At 41.5% G+C, this 20,443-nt stretch overlaps 1 protein-coding gene across 1 annotated transcript in view; it reads left to right on the top strand.

The window, feature by feature from the left end:
* Nucleotides 1–3,092: 3,092 nt before the first annotated feature.
* The window catches only part of cdh3 (cadherin 3), a 30,478-nt gene continuing 13,127 nt past the window's right edge, over nt 3,093–20,443 (top strand). Inside the window, exons 1-3 of the mRNA XM_002935998.5 lie at nt 3,093–3,290; nt 5,873–5,987; nt 19,261–19,472. Coding sequence (XP_002936044.2) covers nt 3,228–3,290; nt 5,873–5,987; nt 19,261–19,472 — 390 coding nt within the window. The 5' untranslated portion in view covers nt 3,093–3,227. The remainder of the gene's footprint in view (nt 3,291–5,872; nt 5,988–19,260; nt 19,473–20,443) is intronic.

Raw genomic sequence — 20,443 nt, 5'->3', positions numbered from 1 at the left:
AATCCCAAGACCCACGTATGCACAGTACAGTGTGCATTTTAAGAGCCAAAATTCCAGTTTTCAAATCAGAATTTTGGAGCAAATGGGTCTAGAACCAGAGGGATTGGGACTGAAGGGGATGCAAGTTCATTCAGGTCATGAAAAGCCCAGGTGCCTTCCAATAGCCTTATATTTTACAAAAGGGGGAACCTTATTTTATAGAACACACAGGTTCCAGTAACTCAAGAAAGTAAGCTGGGACAAGAGGTATTTGCTCTCTAGGCAAGGGTGCCCGCCAAATACTATTTGCTCACCAAATCCAGCTACAGCGACAGTGGTACAATAACAGCCAGTTATAAAATGCAGAAGAGGCATATGTGTAAGCTACTAGCACTTCTCTCCAGCTGCCTACACCTAATTCTAGCCATATGTAGCAGGTCCGGACTGGTATTCAAAATAGGCCCTGGCATTTCAAGTACACTGAGGCCCAAACAGCCCATCCACCAGCCTACAAAATAGCAGGGGTGGGCCAAGCCTACCAATCGCCCTAGACAACCCTGTCACCTACCTCTCCTCTGCAACCTTCCTTCTCCGTGAGCGAGCATTCGCAATGCCGGCACTGGGGGCAATGACAAGCGGCAGGGACAATGATAAGGGAGCAAAGACTAGGGGTAAGCAGGAGATGTACCTGCCTGGCACCCCCTCATCATTTCACTCTAAACAAGTGCCTCTTCTGCCTACCCCTAGTTCCGTCCCTGCTATATATTGACTGTCTATTGCAGGGGTCCCCATTTTTCTGGCCCCCCATCCCTGCTTCCTCCTCCCTAGCTAGTACCTGGGTTGGCGTTCTGCTTTGCCCCAGTACATCTGCGCTGGGGCAGAGCAGAACACCAACACAGGTGATGCAGTTTGCCTGGATCTGGCTACTCTTTCCGAGGAGGGTTATTGCACATGCAAAATGCCTTTTTAGGGCTATAGAGATCTACATTATGGTAAATGCTTGTCTTATGACAGATGTCATAGTGATAGACGGACCAATACACACCCCAGAAGCTTTCCTGCAGTAAAGCTCTGCTAAATAACTTTGCTGCTTCCATCATCCTGTTTATAAGTGCAGCTGCCTGCTTCTCCCTGGAGACTAGCATAAGGGTGATGGCACACAGGGAGATTCTTCCTCTGAATAGTTTTGCTGCGTGACTCCTCAGCCACTGGGGACCTTGTGTTGGTGCCAAACAATGAACCATTGCTCCTCAATCCCTTTTGAATTCCAAGGGATTACTCACTGCTCAAACTCAGATCCTCCCTAGCTAGTACCTGTGTCAGCTTTCTGGTCTGCCTCAGCGCGGCCGCGTTACGTGTTGACGTGCTGGGGCAGAGCAGAACACTGACATTCACTGAATGTTTCTTCCTGCAGGAAGGTGGAGTGCTACCTTGTTTTTACATAGTTAAACATCTGCTGTTATTTTTCATTATAACCCCCCCCCCCCTCTAAATGCTGCATTGACAGAGAAATCTTCTCCATGCATTTGCAACAACATATAGTTACATAGGGTTGAAAAAAGACCAGAGTCCATCAAGTTCAACCCATCCAAGTAAACCCAGCACACACAAACCTATACTTACCAATCTATACACTCACATACATAAACTATATATACAACCACTAGTACTAACTGTAGATATTAGTATCACAATAGCCTTGGATATTCTGCTTGTTCAAAAACTTATCCGGGCCCCTCTTAAAGGCATTAACAGAATGTGCCATTACCACATCTCTAGGAAGGGCATTCCCCAACCTCACTGCCCTAAAGTATAGCATCCCAAAAAATGTTATATTGGAAAACTGCCAGCCAGCCCAGCTTCACATATCCCCCCAATACACAGCACCGGATTTCTAAATGATGCGCCCCGAGGCCGCCCCCATTCGGCGCCCCCACCCACCGTGCGAGCACGCATGCGCAAACCACCTCCTCCTCCCCTGCCGCCGCGCTAACGTGCATGCGCCACAGTTAAAACTCCCATAGGAGCAATGGGGAGAGGTCCCCATTGCTCCGTATGGGAGCAAAATTTTTAAATTTGCGTGCGGCGGGGCGGCATGCCGCCCCTATGTTTATGCCGCCCTAGGCCCGGGCCTTTGTGGCCTCGCCACAAATCCGGGCCTGCCAATACAGAGGCACAAACCTCTTTATCACGTTTTTTCTCTTCCTTTGTTTTCAGTTCTGAACACTGACATTTTGACTATCTTCTCCTTTCAGTTAAAATCTATTTGTTCTGCTGTCTCTAAAAGTAAATAAGTATGCATAAAATACAACTAGCAAAAGTACTGTGATCCTGAGACTATTGAATTAAATTGTTGTTCATTTTAAATATTGTATTGCTGTTTCTTGTTTCTTTGCACTACAAATAAGATATGTGCAGTGCGCATGGGAATTCATTGATGTTCTTTTTTCCAAACTATAGTCTGGCCCCCCCATCAGTCTGAGGGACCTGTGAACTGGCCCCCTGTTTAGAAAGTTTGAGGACCCCTGGTCTATTGCATCTTACAGTAGCCCCTCTGCCATTTGCCAATACCCACAGATTGCCAGCCCAGGCCTAATATATAGATAAGGAAGACTGAAAAGTTGGAATAACAATAAACTTTATCTCTTTTTCAACAAACGTCTAAGCTGCTTTATACAACATTCTAAATTACTTTTTTGTGGCATGCACCCATGCATTTACTCTAATAATAATATATTTACGATATAGATATATTTTATTGGTACATAAAAAAATATATCTAGTCCATATCTATCATTCTTATGTGGCGAAACGAACCCATCGGTATCAACTTAAGCCACTCAATAAACGCAGATAAAAAGCAAAAACAGATTCTTATTAAAAAAAAAAAAAACAAGCGTGACACGGTCGGACACTATCGCAGACAAGTGATAGCTGATGTAGCAAATAATGCACAACCAGCGACCAGAAGTTAATGGACAGTCAACGGCTGCTCCACCAAGTTCAGGAGCCGAAGAGGCGGCGTCACGTGATCTACTTTATGTTCTAATACAAATCAATGGGCGGAGACGTTAGAGAATATCTAAGCCAATGAGAAGAGCGCACCTGTATGTTCCCCGCCTAGCTCGGCACACCTGGGTCCGGCCCACAATTAAAGGGCGTAGCAGGCACACGCTGCGGTTTGGATGCGCTTAACGGGACGCTAGAGTCTTCTGTTCGGGACGGTAGCTGCACAGAAACGGGCTCACATGGGGGGCACCAGGCTCGGAAACCCGAACGTTTGGGTGTGCGGGCTGCTTTGCTTGTTACAGGTATGTGCTAAATCTTTCCCCCTGCTCGCGTAGGGTGTTATATTTCCCCGCTAGCCCCCGGGCTGTGGGATGCGCTCCCCCCTCTTGCGTTGAATTTAACTCACAAAAAGTGAGGTTCGCTGAAGTTTTTCCTTAAGTTGTCACTAGCAAGTTAGCCACCTTCCTTCCCTTGTCGCTCTGTTGCGTTTTATTAGCCGATACGCCTGTTTGCACTGGAAGTCTAGCGGCTTTCCTTTTATTCTTTTAGCGTGTATCTATGCAGCACATTGACTCGCTTCAGTGCCTTTCAGCCTAGGAGTTCCTGGAGGGGATATTAGTCTACAGTTTGTAACCCCGGCGCCGCCCTATTCCCATTAAAGTTTATGCATCCAATGTTTATCCCCATGGGGGGCCTTTATTCCGGACCCCTTAATTAAAACTAAAAACATACCTATGGTCTAGATGTGTTTATCAGCCATGAAGTCGGGTTCATATGATAGTGTATGCCCCTCTTATTCAAATTCGAAAATGAATTGCTTGAGAGGTATGGGGTGATGTGGTTATTATAGCTCGAATGTATTGAGTTTTGTTTATACTGAAATTAACATTTTATATTTAGAGCATCCCAAATGGATCTTAAGTCCTGTGTGTTTAAGCCTGTTTCTTTTTTTCTTTATACATGCCTAGTGTGGATCATTATCGCCCTAATGCCAGGGGCAAGTTGACATTTACAGATATAGTTAGATATAATGCACTGGTACCACACTTTTGTACTTATTTTGTTTGCTTCAGAAGCTATTTTGGTTATATCAGTAAACTCCTTTGTAGTATTGTATTGTGTACAACTATACTGGGCTGTACAACCCACTTCGCATAGTGGGTAACAGATTTGCTTATTACAATACAATGGTTGAAGTAATAAATGGAGTTCAAATGCTTTCTTAACATCTTTGTACACAATGGGAGTGCTGCTTGATCAACAGATGTAACTTTATTTATAAAGTGCTACAAGTGTACACAGCGCTGTACAATCTTACAAAATTACACACGGAGCACAAGTGTTACAATAAATACAATTAATATGTATAAATACAAAGGGAATAAATGCCATGTGGTATGAGACACAGTAGGAAGGAGGTTCCTGCCTGGTATAGCTTACAGTCTAAGTGGTTGGGTAACATACAGGCGCAAACTGGAAGGTAAGAGTGCACCAGGTATGGGCATTTGCCATTAAGAGCAGGACTAGGCAAAATAATGTTTTAGTGCTCCAGAAGGTAACAGTTTTTTTCTTAAAGAGTTAATAAGTCTTCCCAATGGAGGGATTCAGGGATAGAGTTCCAGAGGTAAGGAGCAGCAAGAAAGAAAGGTTTAAGAAGAGAGAGTGAGAGCAGTGGGTGTGGATGGTTTAAAAAGACGGAGGCTCTGAGAGGAGCGGAGGAGACGACCAGGAACGTGCAGGGAGACCAGTGAAGAAATGTAGTGAGGAATGAAGGGCTTTGAATGTTAGCAGAAGGATTTTGTATGCTATCCTTTGCTTAACAGGCAGCCATGCTACAGAGCTTAAGTGAGGCTGAGCAGGTTCCCTCTTAGGTGAGAGCAGGAGGATCCTGGCAGCAGAGTTTAGGATTGATTGCAAGGGAGAGAGGTGGGAGGCCGGCTAGTAGGACATTGCAGTAATCTAAGCGGGAAAGGATAAAGACATGGATTAGTGTTTTAGCTGTTACTTGTGAATAAAAAGGGGGGCATATCTTGACAATATTGCGGAGGAAAAAGTGGCAGGTTTTTGCAGTATTATGGTTAGAGAAGGAGAGTGACTGGTCAAAGAAAACCTTAAGGCAGCATGCTGGATTAACAGGGTTAATGGTCACCTAGAGTTCCAGTATTTCCCATCTTAGGTGTGTGGCTTTTAGGCCAGTGGCAATCAAAACAAGTTCAGGCATCTTGCACTCCATGTTAAAATACTAGGAGGAGGCTCAGGCAAGATGCTGAAGGTAGGTAGGTTCAATTTAGCCTCAGTTGCTGCCTGAGTGACTGGCAGAAAGATGCTAGCCTAGGAAATATTTGAAAGTGTCTTGCTGGCATGAAAATCATTTACATAGGCAGAGAAGAGGATATTCTGATGTATTTTTTAATGGTGGTACATAGAGCTGGGCGGTATGACCAAAAATTTATATCACAGTATTTTTCAAAATTATATCGGTATCACGGTATTTTACGGTATATAAATAAAAAATAAATAATAAATATTGGTGGCCCCCCCAGCCACAACCCCCCAGCAGAACTTACCCAACTTGTGGTTCCTCCAGCTCCAGCGATGCGTCCTAGCGATGTCGCGTGCGCACGGGCGCAACCCGTATGTGATTGGAGAAAAACAGCAGCAGTTTTTTAAAAACCGGTATACCGGTTAAACCGGTATACCGCCCAGCACTAGTGGTACACATTGGCAAAATGCCCATAATGTGTGTTCCATGGTCCTTAAAAAGCATCAGCCATCTTGTTTTTTTACCCTCAAGACCTTATACCTGATAACTGTTGTGCCTTTTTTATCCTTTACACTGTTTATGCTATACCAGCTGCATTGATCCTTTCTTTTTTCCTTTAAGGTTGTGCCTTCCATAAATGTGGATGTTTCTGGATGCCAGCCTGGATTTTCCTCTGCAGACTACACTTTTTCTGTAAACCGTAGGGAGCTGGAGAGGGGCAGAAAGCTTGGCAAAGGTAAGAGTACAGATAGCCTGCCTGTTTTGTGAAATGGTTCTGGGTACATGCTGGGTTTACTCCTATGCAAACTTGTAGCCTACTTCTTAACTAGAGATCTAAAAGACCCATACAGTAGTGCCCTTTGGCAATGAAACCGTTGTTCTGGTTGTTTTGCCACGCAAATGCAGTGTTGGACTGGCCCACCAGGATACCAGGAAAACTCCAGCTGGGCCCTCTTACTTATAACTATTTAGCCTATTTCACGGTCATTCCATATTTCTGTATGGGGCCATGGAAGCTTGATAGATGGAAGAATAGAGTATAGTATGCAGAGAAAGGAGAATTTGATATTAAAGAGTTTGAGGGAGAAGAGAAGGAATTAAAAAATGTCAAGGGTTTTCTGGTGGGTCCTTGCCATCTCAGTCCGATACTGTGCAGATGACAAACTATTTGAATTGCTCCCTATTCACTTTGATGGCAATAGTCTAAATAGTGATGTGGCCTACAAGTCAAATCTGACTGATACTGGATGTTGTAGGTTTTGACACGAGAGCTATATGTTTGAATCTGGCTCTCTACAAAAATGATTTATGTAGTGCAGGGACATGACAGGACCGAAGTTAATTCTGGTTGTTGTGGGGTACTGCTGTAACAAAATATTGTGCGTTGGAATTTCTCTTCATTGATGCTTCTATGGGAAAAGCATGCTTGTGCTTATGCTGTTACAAGTGACTGCAATTTTTGCCAAAACATGGGGGTTGAAAAGCAGTTACAGGGAGGGCTGTGGCTTTTAGAAAGTGCATACTGAGAGCTCATGCTTGGTCACAAATTGCTGTTCTTGTGGAAAGCGGGGAATCAGCAATTTATAATTTATATCCTAAACTGATGGGCAGTAGCTGTGGAAGTACTATAGTGCAATGTGTAGCATATGTTTAAGCTACTGTCCCCCACCAGAGCAGCTTCTATGCTGTACCTGTGTACATACTGAATACCATCTCTTAGAAAAGTAAGGGGTGCTACAGCATCTAATGCCAACTGGTCATCCTTGAACTAAGCTAGGTGACTTTAAACTGTGCACTGAGAGTAGGAGAACAGGTTGAGAACTAGTGGCACATTGCTGCTGTAAGATTTGGGGTGTGTGTGCTCAGTTTCACCGGTTTGCTAACCTGCAGGGCTCTCATGAGCTGGGCGTGCTTGCGTGTGTGCTCAGTTTCACCAGTTTGCTAACCTGCAGGGCTCTCATGAGCTGGGCCCACCCTCATTTTCCTATTAACATTCCAGGGCTCATGTTACCTGTTCTCAGGAACGGTCTGAGGTCCTGTTTTGTTGCCTGTTTTGCATATATGTCTGCTGTGTGATGATTTATAATGTGACTTTTCTCTTGTAGATTCTGTTTTGTGCTTTGTCTCTCTTGCCTATGTCTGCAGGGTATATAGGCTATTTGTACGCATCCTATCTGTGGGATGGCTGGGATCTAATCTGCATTCCTTAGTGTGTGGTGGGGGTTGGCCTTGTAAGCAGAGGTGTTTATGCAAACTACTTTATCTGCTTTGCTCTCAAAACCCCATGCTTTAGTGACCTCAATGCCTAAAATTCTCTATTAACTCCCACCCCTCACTCACCACTAAGTCCTTAGAATGCACTCATTGTGCTTGAGCCTCTTGATATTCACTAGAACAGCCAACAGTATTTAGGTCATCTGCGTTTTGTTTCCTAAATCTTGATATGCGCAGCAAATTCTTAGTTTTACTCTTATGATTATCATGCTCTCTTCCTTGCATGCTATAACTTTTGATCACACTATAAAGGACCTTTCTAAATACTGTACATTACACGCACACTGCATGTTTGTAAGTATGTGCCTGAGGCAATTCTGCCAGTGAGCCATAAGATACAGCATAGTTCTGCTCTATTCAGTGTGGTTGATCATATTTGCTGACTAACTCACACTCAAAAAATCCTTGGGGGAATAAAGTCTGGGAATTGACAAATGTACATTGTACTATTTTATCATTTGTTCATTGCAGTTATAGTTTTCAGGGCCATCTGAATTTACATTGGTTCTGAAACATTTTTGAATTGAATATAATTTGAATTTTAAAGGAAAATATGCCATAAATTCAAATAAAACATGTTTTCGTCTAACTTTAAATTGTGTAATTATTTAAGCATAATTTTAAACTAAAATGTCAGATTTGTTCCTTTGACTCTAAGGAACTACAGCTTTCAACATTCTACAAAGCAGTGCACAATCCTGAGTAAAGTTTTCAGTGCAAACAACTAGATACATTGAACCTGGGTTGTTAATATAATTTTAAGTGTATGTATTTGTTGCCATACTTAAGTTGGACAGCACCGATTTAGCACAGCTCCAGTTAATAACATGTTATTACATGTAGTGGGCTGATTACTCCTATAGCTTGTTTGAGGGCTGAATTAAATTTAAAATATTGTTCAATGACAACTGTGGAGCTAAGGAATGGGAACCATAAAAGCCTCTGCAGGGCCACATCTGGCTCACGGCCTCCAGTCGGACAGCACTGGACAGTAGTGCTAATCTACTGGCTCATGAATTGCTCCTATTTGGAAATACAGTGGGACTCTTGCACAATGAATTACAATGTATGCTGATAAGTACCTTCTTTAATCTCCCTTCCCTCCCCCAGTAGGGTAATAAATGCCACCTTCACAGCTCTTCCTTTGTCTCCCTGTTTGTACAAGGCTCTTGTTACTGAAAGTCCAGCGAAACTCCCCCAAGTATCTTTGTCTGCACAGCTTTTATTCCTCTCCTGTATATAAGGACAATAGAGTAATTGTCTGTCTGCTCCAGGTGTAGAATGTTTCCAGTTTAATTCTCAACCCATTCCTGTCTCCTCTGTATGTTCTTGTAAATCCTATTTATATTATTGCTGACCTTTTCAAATGCAAGTTGGCTTTTAGCGCTATTGTAAAGTTTTTGTTTAGCGCTATTATACAGAGTCTTCCCATAGATCTAATACGAAGGCAGAGCTAACATTTCACGAATTCATTGTTAGGACATTTTTTGTCAATTAAGCACAATTTTAAGGGAGAACTTGATGAAGTTGATGTAACTTGTCCAGTATTTTTTTCAGTTCTCCTTAAGTGTTAAGTGCTACTACTGAAGTACAGGGCCACGGGGAACTAAAGTGAATTCACATTAAAATGAATCTTGTAGAATCTCCTCTCTGTGCATAATGCACCACAGAGCCAAAAACACTAAGTACTACAGTCTGCAGCGCACTCTAGACAGGGGGGTGACTTTACCTTCTCCCCTACTCCTGAATACAGCATGTGGCCTCATGACTGGTTATTGGGTGTTTTTCCAAGTAACAAAAGAATGCAGTGTCTTTGGTATAAACAAAACAAAATGGCTTATTTTTAACAGCTGAGGGAATGCTATGCATTCTTTTGTCAGAAGCCACATTTTGTCATTCATGTTAAAAAGCAGCACTCTCCTAATGTATTTTTGCTGGTGATGACTGTAGAAATGGATAGTTTCATAGTGTGCCCACAATTCCCCAGTGTTTTTCCTGTTAGTGATCATTATCTGGAAGCTTTACCAGCATTAGTGCTGGTGACCTCACACTGACCCAGCTGAAAATAAACATGGACCTGACGGCAGATATAAACGGGAACATTTTAATGGCATTTCTATACCTATAACTTAGGTTATGCTTGACAGATTCCTTGCCGCTGTTCACTTTCTGTGGAAGGCTTGATTTTAAGGCCTCTGGTCACACAGAGTATTTCCTCCACTTATTACCGCTTGTGAAGAGAAGCGGATCTGCTCTTAATATGCATCGCCCTATAGCCATATTGACAGTCACCGCTTTGGCATGAGTGCAGCTACATGCAGCACTGCTGCACACGGGGAGATTAGTTGTTGCGCAGCAGATCTCCCTTATCGCGGGGGACTAATCTCCCCGAATTGCCATCCCACCGGCTAGAATGTAAATCACTGGTGGGATGGCATGCGTGGGAAGGCAACTTCTGCGACTTCGGCAAATCGCGGCGCCGTGTATGCCATCCCACTGGTAATTAGTCGCCGCCTGACAAATCTCCCCGTGTGTCGCAGCCCTAAAGGAGACACCATAAGTGAAAACCATCTCTAATCTTGTGGGAATAATTAATACTATGGTGCAGCTTTCATTCTGAGCTAAAAATTATCATTATCTTTAACAATGGCTCCTTTATTGGAGTGACTTATAGATCTCCTATTGTCCCTGTCTGTGTTTTGCATAAGGGGTGGATGGATTCTAATGGCCCTGCTAGAAGCACAGTAGGAAGGGGAGTAGCCACTCGCAGCCTTGCAGTCATACAATCATAGACAGACGTCGGTTTCCTATCAGGTCAGTCTAGCTGCTGACTTGTTCCTATACTACAGTTCAGTGTTCCCTGTGCAGCCTGGGAAAGGGGGCAGCAGGAAGGGAAACAGATGGGTGGGACTTGCAGGGATCTGTAGAAATATTCAATAGCCCAAAATTAGCCCAAAACACATCTAGTATATAATTCACTGGCACATTCTCGTTTTTACAATATATATCCTCTTTTAAAGGGCTGTCCACCTTCACAAATATTTAAATATATATTTATTTAAAAATAGATTTTAAGCATTTAAAAAAGTTTTAAAAAGCTTTTATCAACAGAAAATGTGATACTATACCTTTTAGAATCTCTGCAGTGTTAAACATGGCAGCTGCCTACATCGTTGGCCAATCTATTGGGGCCTATGGACATAACAACCACATCAGTATTTTGATATGCTTCTAGTCTGTGGTGGTTATTCATTCATTCTGGTCTGAGCAAGTGCAGTAGAGTAAAGGCAAACTTAGATGCAAAAAGTTAGCTTTTTCACTCTACGCCCATGCGTCAGCCCCAGGCCATGGAGAAGAGAAATAGAGGAAGTAGATTGCATTGAATGGGCTTCTACCGAAATACCCCAGGCAGAGGTGCATTTTTCTGCTAACCGGTGCAATGGCCTGAGGTAATAGGCAAGCCATTATAATTGTCTGGGGTGTATAATATTTGGCACCCAGGTCACAGGAATTCTTGATGATAGATCTTATACCTGTAAGTTTTTTATGACCTTAAGGGCTCTGGCACACTGGGAGATTAGTCGCCCGCGACAAATCTCCCTGAAATGCCATCCCACTGGCGAGAATGTAAATGCCATGCCATCAGTGATTTACATTCTTTCCGGTGGGATGGCATTTCGGGGAGATAAGTTGCCCGCAACAAGGGAGATTTGTTGCGGGCAACTAGTCTCCCTGTGTGCCAGAGCCCTAAGTCTACTGGCACACAGAGCTTTAGCAATAAGCCTTATTTTTGTTTTTTCACTTCTGAAAGCTACTCTAGTTCCTTCCTACACTCCAAAAACATGTAATTGATTCCTGACTCTGTCTGCACACTAGCAGATCAGGAGATTATCACTTGAAAAAAACGGCAGTGAACATTTTTAAGTGATAATCACTCGAACTGAAAATGCACCATTTGTTGGTAAGAAATAGCGGTTTGTATGTTTAAATGTAAAAACCTGTACTGCTTCTGAGCCCTGCCATTCACTGTACTTATAACCTACTAAGCACACAGCAAATTTCAGCCCAAATGCTTACATGAGAATTTTAGGCCCTAAATTTGTTGTGTGCAAAGTAGGGATGCACCAAATCCAGGATTTGGCTCTGGATTTTGCCAAGATTCCGATTTGGTCCTGGCTGAACTGAAGTCGAATCATAAAAATCACGCGGCTTTTTGGCACGTAAACACAGAATATGAAAATTTTCCGCCACATATGCTAAATACAATTCAGTTTGGTGTTCGCCCGAATCCGCAAAAGTGTATCCGGTGGATCACTTGTCCAGAGTGATAGGTGGATGTAAAGTTTTTTGAAAGGGCTGTCTGGGTCAAAAACTTTTGCCCGGTTTTCCAAAGTAGGAAACCTGGGCAGGACTTGCTGAGACTGATGCATCATAGCCTGCCCTGCCTCTTACCCCACCCCATGACGTCACCAGAGAAAAAAGCCAGCAGAGGTGGCAACCCTAATCAGGAAGCAGTATTGGGAGGGCACTGATGTATAAATGAAAACAAAACTGCTGTAGGATCTGCTACCTGTGCCTTTAGGCAGTATCAAAAATAACACAATTAGAACTGAATGAAGATATTGTATAGTAAGGGTTTTTTGTTTGTTTTTGTTTTTTTTTTATTATTTGCATGTTGCCTCTAACTGCTTAATAACAAATGGTTATATATTATTCATGCTGGTACAGGTGGAATGCAAGAAGCTCAATACCGAGCTCATTATCTGGCCATGTGCTCGGGAAGTGCATAAAAATGTATTCTCTCATTCCTTAGTGATTTCATTTATCACAGTGGAGGGATATCATGTGAAAAGGTTATTCCACATGCAGGAGAAATTTGTTTTTATTTTTGGGTTTTTCATGTTTGTTTGAATTCAACTGCAACAAAAGCATTTTTGTCTAAATTCATGTGTATTGTCGGTTAAGTGGGAGGCATTCTCCAGGATGGAAACCTTGATAAGATGCCAACTAAATCACCCCAGGTGCTCTTTGCAACAAGCAGTTTCCATGTCTGCAAATGGGCAGTTTGCTGATTTGTACATTTTGTGCGGGGGGGGGAAGTGTATGTCGGGAATAGATCTTCCATTCTTGCAGTGTCCCAAGTGTCAGACAAAAAGGTTTCCACTTTACCATTCCAGATTAATCCATTCTGTTACTAAGATTACTGGCAAAATAAGCTCAATATTTTTGTTGCATACAACAAGCAGGCTGTTTAACTATTAGTGTTTTTCCTGCCCCATCTGCATTGGCCAACACTTTGGACGGTCTCTCGTGGTTACTTGGCACTTTTTCTGCTAACCAGCCTGTGTATTCTCTTCCCTCTGCTTTACTGTTGCCATGGAAGAACTGTTAATTTTGTGCTCATATATACTAAAAGGCATCTTTGTTTTTTTTGTTTGTTTTTTTTAGCTCTTTACTCCCAGAAGGTGTTGAAAAAGGAAAGAAAAATTGATATAATTCTTTCCAGCTTTTTTGTTTACATTATATAATATATATGCTGAGTGACCAGATATGTTATAGGATCTATTATCTAGAGTTCTTGGGAGATGGCTTTTTACAGATAAGTAAGCTTTTAGTAATCTTCATACCTGCTGGGGAGAAAAAAAATTGAAGCCTTATATAAACACTGTAGGAATATTTTTGCATCAATATGGATTCAGGCAGCTTTTGTTATGATCATTTGATCCTGCCACAAGGTACCATTTCCCCAAGTGACTTTGCCTTTCCATGTCCTTTAATTACTAGACTGTCATAAATGTCTTTAGCCTTTCCATATCCTTATTTGCATATGCAATTTAGGGTTCGGTATTCAGCAAATCTTTCATGAAGGATTTGGGGTTATGCTTTTTTTGATTTGTAAAACGTAAATTTTTGTACAGGTTATGCATTACTCTGTATTACTGTTTCATAATGATGTGGTGTAGAAATGCCACTTGTGCCATAGCCCTAATAAAGCCTACCTGACAATCCTGACCACTTTCTGTGTATGGTGAGTTCTATTGTGTACCCAGGATGATAAACCAAGCCTTTGGCTAGTTATTGGCAGGATGTATGACCTCTAATGCTTCATTCAAGTGTGGTGGAAATGTCAGACAAGAGGTTTCACTTATATAATTCATTTCATTGCCTTGTTTTGCATCCTGTCTGAGTGCAGGCATTGTACCAAAACAAGAAGCTAAAATCTTTGACTGAAGTTATTTAGTGTATGTTTATGTATCATACATAATGTATGTTCCTTGACACTGTAAAGGACCGTTTCATCAAACGTAACCTCTGCTGAACAAAAAACTAAATTCAAAAACCATAAAGGCAGTTTGCAAATTCTCAAAACTATCTTCATCATACTAGTTGATTTAAAGTGGAATGTTTGTGAAAATGAGAATTTCATAAGCTTCTTAAAGGAACAGTAACACAAATATTTAAATAGCTTTTAAGTCACAAAACATCGGGTGCTTGAGTTCCTGTGTGCACTGACCCGGAATTCGCCTTTGTGTCGAAGGACCTTCTGCACTTAACTTACCTGTCGCCTTTTTGCCGTGCTGCTATGGAGCAGTTCGTCACTAAAATTCTACCTGAAGCATTTAAAAAAGGCAAGGGGGGAAAGGCTAGACCTAATGTTAGAGATGTTTTGTGACTTATATGGAATTTAAATATTTTTGTTACTGTTCCTTTGATATAATTCATAAAATTCTGTACTGTTTTTGAAATCCATGTACTCTTCTCCATCTCTGCAGTTTTTAACGGCAGACGAGATTTGTCGCCAGTGAGAGATCTATGCTATTTGGCGGTGAAAACAAAATGGGGGTAAAAAAAACCCAAAAACCTTTGACTAATATTGGGATAGTGGCATTCTGGCGTTATTGTGGAAAAAGACCTTCTGCCAAATCATTAATTGGCCATGTGCATGCTAATCAGTTTCTTTCTACAATGTTGTTGGCAGGGAACGGGAAAATTCTGCGTAAAGGTTTGAGAGTAAGGGGAAATGTGATTGTTGCATTAATTGCATGATACCCTTAGGGTATGTGTGTGGCAACACAAGTGACATCACAAAGCTATTCTACAGGTTTTTATGTACACATAAAGCTTGTAAATGTGAATTTCTAAAAGCATATTTATATACTCTGAGCCACATACAATTTGTGCTCGACATCACAGCTTTCAGCACTTTCTAGAAATCAACTGTTACAAAGCAGAACTTTATGAAGCATTATTAAACGTTGCATCTCTCATAAAGTACTCATCAAATGTTATATATATATATATATATATAATATATAATATATTATATTTTGGTAAATTCATTTTACTAAATTAGTGTGTGTAAAATTGTTCATTGTGTGATGGGGTTACAAGCTATGCAGGGAAAATCAGCAATCAAGCTGCTCATGATTTTTACTAAATAAAACTGATAAGACCATGTGGGACATTTAGTGGACTTCATAAAATGTTCAATTGCCTCTTGATTTTTTTTTTTTTTTTCCTGCTTGGATTTTAGAGGTTCTTGACAGAAGCTGCAATACTAGGAGGTATTGGATTGTGTTTCTATGGACAGTGCAACTCGTGTCAAATCCATTGGTTTCTTTTACATAACAATTGCAGAGAAGACACGTGAAATTAGCCATGCAAATAAAATATATGGTTAAGTCTACCTATCTGAAACCATTCAGAAAGTTCCTTCATTCCCAGCATATCTGTCTCCTAGTTTGAGACCACTCTTTTTACTTTCATATAATTATTACATTGTCTCTGTAAATAAAGAGAATTCTTTCAATTCACAAGTGTTAACTGGCACAGTTTAACTCTTCCCTAGGCAGGATCTGTACATAGTAGTTAACTTTTATTGGTTAAGTGGGCAAGATCTAAATGAAGGCAATTTTATGACTCCAGGAGGTTAACATTGGCTATTTTTTTTTGGAGCAGATAACTGTCCCTGTGTTGTCATGGAAGCTTGTCTGTGAAACATTGTTACTGGTGGTTTGCTCTCCAGCCATGGGTACAGTCTCTTCTCTGGGGACAAACTACATGAGCCTTTTAATTACAAAAAAAAGGGGGGGCAAAAAGTGTTTGGCACAAGCCCTGTTGAGCCTCTTCAAAAAAAAAAAAAAAAAAACTTCAAACCCATCTCATGTAGCACTTCCCATCTTGAGATTCTGGGATCTGAAAACTCTCGGTAAATTGCACAACACAATCAATTCTGTGTATCACAACATTCATACAGACTATTTCAAAGGCTGCATGAATCAGATTCCAAAGGCCCCTGCGGCTGTTGAAATGTTTAATCTGTGCGCAGACTTCTAGTTGGGATCTGCTGACCCCTTCATATCCCCTACAGGCAGGCATGTGATAAGATATTCAGAGCTCATGGGATACTGCATCTGTCTTACCAAGGAATAGGAAAATTGTAACAGGCAATGAAAGCTGTGCACCCTGTTAATTTTTTTTTTTCCATTTTAATTGTTTAAAACCCACATCAAAGCATTACTTGAAGTCTTGATATAGAAGTCATTATACATGTCAGGGTCCAAAATGGCAAATATGATTAATTTCTTTGCATAAGCAATGTAATAGTGTATTGTCACTGGGATCCTTTTTTGTATGTCCTATAAGTACAGTAGTTTTCTTATTAACAAAGTCCTAACTTAAATTCTTCAACCGCCCCGCCCCCAACTCATGAGACAACGGTTATCTCCACTGGTATATAAATAGCAGCCAAGCTACTTTCCACCTCCCCATACTCTCGTACATTACAGCAGTTATTATTATTATTAACATTTATTTATAAAGCGCCAGCATATTCCGCAGCGCTGTACAATAAGTGGTTTCATACATTGGACATACAGAGTAACCTATAAAGCAATCAATAACCGATACAAGAGGTGAAGAGGGCCCTGCCCAAAAGAGCTTACAATCTACAAGGAGAAAGGGTTGAGACACAAGGTGTGGGAATGGGCATGACCCGAGTTGTGAGAGGTGTGGCACAGGGTGTTGCTAAACTAGATTAGGGTAAGCTTCTCTAAATATATGTGTTTTTAGAGATCTCTTGAAGGCAGAGAGATTGGGAGAAAGTCTGATAGTTTGTGGAAGCGAATTCCAGAGAAGGGGGGCAGCCCTTGCAAAGTCTTGAATACGAGCGTGTGAGGAGGGAATGAGAGAGGAGTTGAGGAGCAGGTCAGTAGAGGAGCGTAACAAGCGGGTTGGATGGTACCTAGAGATAAGTTCAGAGATGTAGTGTGGGGCAGAGTGTAAGAATTTAAGAGTTTGAATGTAAGAGTCAGGAGTTTGAATTTTATCCTGGATGGTAGGGGAAGCCAGTGCAGGGATTGGCAGAGTGGCACGGCAGAGGAGGAGCGGTTGGAGAGGTGTATGAGCCTGGCAGCAGTATTCATTATGGACTGGAGAGGGGACAGTCTTTGGAGGGGAAGGCCAATTAATAGGGAGTTACAGTAGTACAGGCGAGAGATTATAAGAGTGAATAAGAATTTTGGCAGCATCATGGGTGATAAATGATCGTATTTTGGAGATATTTCTTAGGTGAAAGTGACATGATTTGATAAGTGATTGGATATGAGGAGTGAAGGACAGGGCAGAATCAAGGATAACCCCAAGTTGTGCAATGTCACTTCTGATGGTGTCAATTTTATTTTTAAAGTGCTCGGCAATAGCTTGAGCAGTGACTGAAGCACACTGAGGGGGCGGAGGAGGGGACAGCAGAGTTAAAGGTAGAGAAGAGTTGTGCAGGTTTTTTAGAGAGTTAATAAGTGCAGTGAAGTAGGTTTGTTTAGCTTGGCAGAGGGTGGTGTTGTAGGAGAGCAGAGCAGATTTGTAGCTGCAGAAATCTGACTCTGACCTTGATTTGCGCCAGCGGCGCTCAAGTGTAAGTGACTGTTTTTGGAGGGATTTGGTATGAGCAGTGTGCCAGGGTTGGGAGTGGTTTGGGCCTCATGCGTTTAGTCTTGGCAGGAGCAAGCTCATTAAGGGCAGTGGCGAGTGTGCTGTAGTACAGCGTTTTTCAACCACTGTTCCGCGGCACACTAGTGTGCCGCGAGATGTTGCCTGGTGTGCCGTAGGCAGGACACCAATGTACTAGGGGGGCACTGCTCTTGGCACCAATGTACTAGGGGGGCACTGCTGCTGGGCACCAATGTACTAGGGGGGCACTGCTCTTGGCACCAATGTACTAGGGGGCACTGCTGCTGGGCACCAATGTACTAGGGGGGCACTGCTGCTGGGCACAGAGTTAAATTTTTTAACATTTTCTAATGGTGGTGTGCCTCGTGATTTTTTTCATGAAACAAGTGTGCCTTTGCCCAAAAAAGGTTGAAAAACACTGCTGTAGTAGACAGAGGTAGCCTGATTAGTACAAGAGACTGTTAGGATGTTTTAGAATGAAGAGATTCAAAGGAAGAAGAAAGGTTTGACGTGTTTAGGGATTGCAGGTCTCGGTATGTGTATGTTTGGGGGGGCAGCAGAGGGTGTAGAGGGAGTTAGCGAGAGTTGAAATGTGAGCAGATTGTGATCAGAGAGGGGGAAAGGGGAATTAGTGAACTTAGTGAAAGGGGAGTTAGCAGTTAAACAAATGTGTAATGTGTCTGTACTATTGTATTTAGTTCCCAGTTCCTTCCACAACAATACTATAAGCAGTATTTCCCCCAAAAAATCCTTGGGGCGTGATCCTTTTTTACCAATATACTAGTAATTTCCTCAGGGCTAGCCAGTGATAGGGTGGCTTAATTGGGGGCTGAGTGTAAGACTGGCTTAGTGCGGAGTTTCAAACAAATCCAAAATAGGCGCCCAATCCCTGCTGGAGTTAAGACTGCCAATTAGTCCTTCAGATCAATGTAAGTAAATGGAAACCTCCAGTGCCAAAGGTTATGTGATAGAAGCACATACAATATTGATAATATAGTGTAGTAACTTCTTCAATTATATATAAACCTTTAGTGCACAGAAAGGTTTTACCCTGAGACATTTTTCCTGCTTTCTATATTCTTAACGAGATCTGCAATATGCTAAGTGTTTTATGGCAAGCTGCAATTTGAGTTATACAAAGGGTCTGTGAGTTCACTTTAGCTCTATAACTAACATGGGATTTATAGATCAGCATCTCTTACCTAAAGTTATGTATGGTTGAAATGGTGTTTACATTTAAAGGGGTTTCTTTGGTTTTTTTTTTTGTTTGTTTTTTTTTAAATATTGGTTTTCTCTGCACTGAGCACAAGGTTATTCCGCTGCACTGGTGAGAGACTGAGAGAGAACCTATTAGATACATTCTTGGTAGTTAAGAGCCTTTTCCTGCCAGCAGGTATTAGATATTTGCTTGGCAGAAAAATGGTTGAATAAAATCATAATTAATAAATCTTTTGGTCCATGAGCCTACAGTTGGACAGCCTTGATGTAAAGTTTCAAGAACAGCTTGTTGTGTACTGCTTGTATGGAGTCAATTGAATCTGCTATTCTAATCAGTTCTGAGCTTAATGCTTTTTGTGTTGCCAATCTTTGTTAATCTATATAAATGTGGTAACTTGAAAAAGATGCTAGGCATCTAAATAAAACGATCCATCTCCTATATGTAGAAATTTCCTGCTGATTGGAGCCATGCATAATGGCCCCACTTATGCTGTAGTGGGAAATGTAGCAAGGTGAATGTCCAGATTATTTAAAATTTGATCCTTAATTTAATCTTTCATTATTTGTAGTGAACTTTGTCGACTGTACAACCCGCAAACATGGTTTGTTTGATGTGGGAGATTCACGATTCAGGGTGCTGCCGGATGGTACTGTTCTAGTAAAACGCCATGTGAAACTGCACAGCAAGGACACCAAATTTATAGTCAGTACATGGGATGCGCGTGGCATTAAGCACTCTACTAACATTGCTGTTGTGAACAAACGCCATCGATCCGGAGAGGTAATTATCTTTTTATACAATGCCAAAATACCTACATTGTGCTTCAGAAGTTGCTTATCCGCTCAGCCTCTGCTCTGGTTAAGTTGATACATTCAAGTTGTTTCATTCAATTAACACTGCTTTATGTCATCATAACACAGATTAGGGACAATAAGATAAAATGGTAAAATGATTTTTGCACATTCTTTGCATTTATTATAACTATTAGGCATTTCTGCCATTTCTTAGTAACTGCTGTTTGGCACACTAGAGGGGAGTACTACTGGCCCATTAGCCAGAGAATCAGAGTGGTTGGTTATGAACCTGTAGGAGAAAAGACCCATTGGGATTATAAAATCTATAGAGAAAATATATTGTAATTGGTAAATAAACTGCAGTGTAGGCCTAAGAGTAAATCTCAAAAGTTACAAGGTATAGTAAATCTTGAGGATTTTGACCTCTGCAAACTTAAAACTTCCAGTATCCCCTTCATGTCAAATACAGATTTACAGATTATTTTTGTTGTTCAAGCAGTTTAGAATAAGTGATTTGATCACCTCACCATTTTGATTCAATTTGGTTAGCAGCACTTTGGGGCCAAAAGTGTGTAGTGTTCAAAGCACTAATCCATGTACCAGAAGAGTGACACAGAAGGCATAAGCAAAGATTTTATTTATTATTTTTTTTAATTTTGTCTCTGAGTAGAAACAGCCCGTAAAAATCCTGTATTTTGCAAGCAGCTGCAGCGTTCAGTTTCAATGACTTTAGGCAGCTGCTATGAATGGCAGCTTTTTCCAGTTACATGCAACATTAAGCTTGAACTCCCTGCTTTACCCAGGCTGTATAATATACAAGCTCAGGAAAGCAGGCAGAGCACAACTTCAGCCTTGCAGTCTTAAGCCCTATATGAAATGTTTTCATCTGGCAGCTAGCAGGGGCAGACAGGAGGGTGTATTTGTCTGTAGTGTTTGCAGTATTACAATGTTACAAAT

The sequence above is a fragment of the Xenopus tropicalis genome, chromosome 4 (genome assembly GCF_000004195.4).
Source record: "Xenopus tropicalis strain Nigerian chromosome 4, UCB_Xtro_10.0, whole genome shotgun sequence".
In the NCBI taxonomy this organism is placed as follows: domain Eukaryota; kingdom Metazoa; phylum Chordata; class Amphibia; order Anura; family Pipidae; genus Xenopus; species Xenopus tropicalis.
This window is presented reverse-complemented; position numbering and strand designations above follow the sequence as displayed.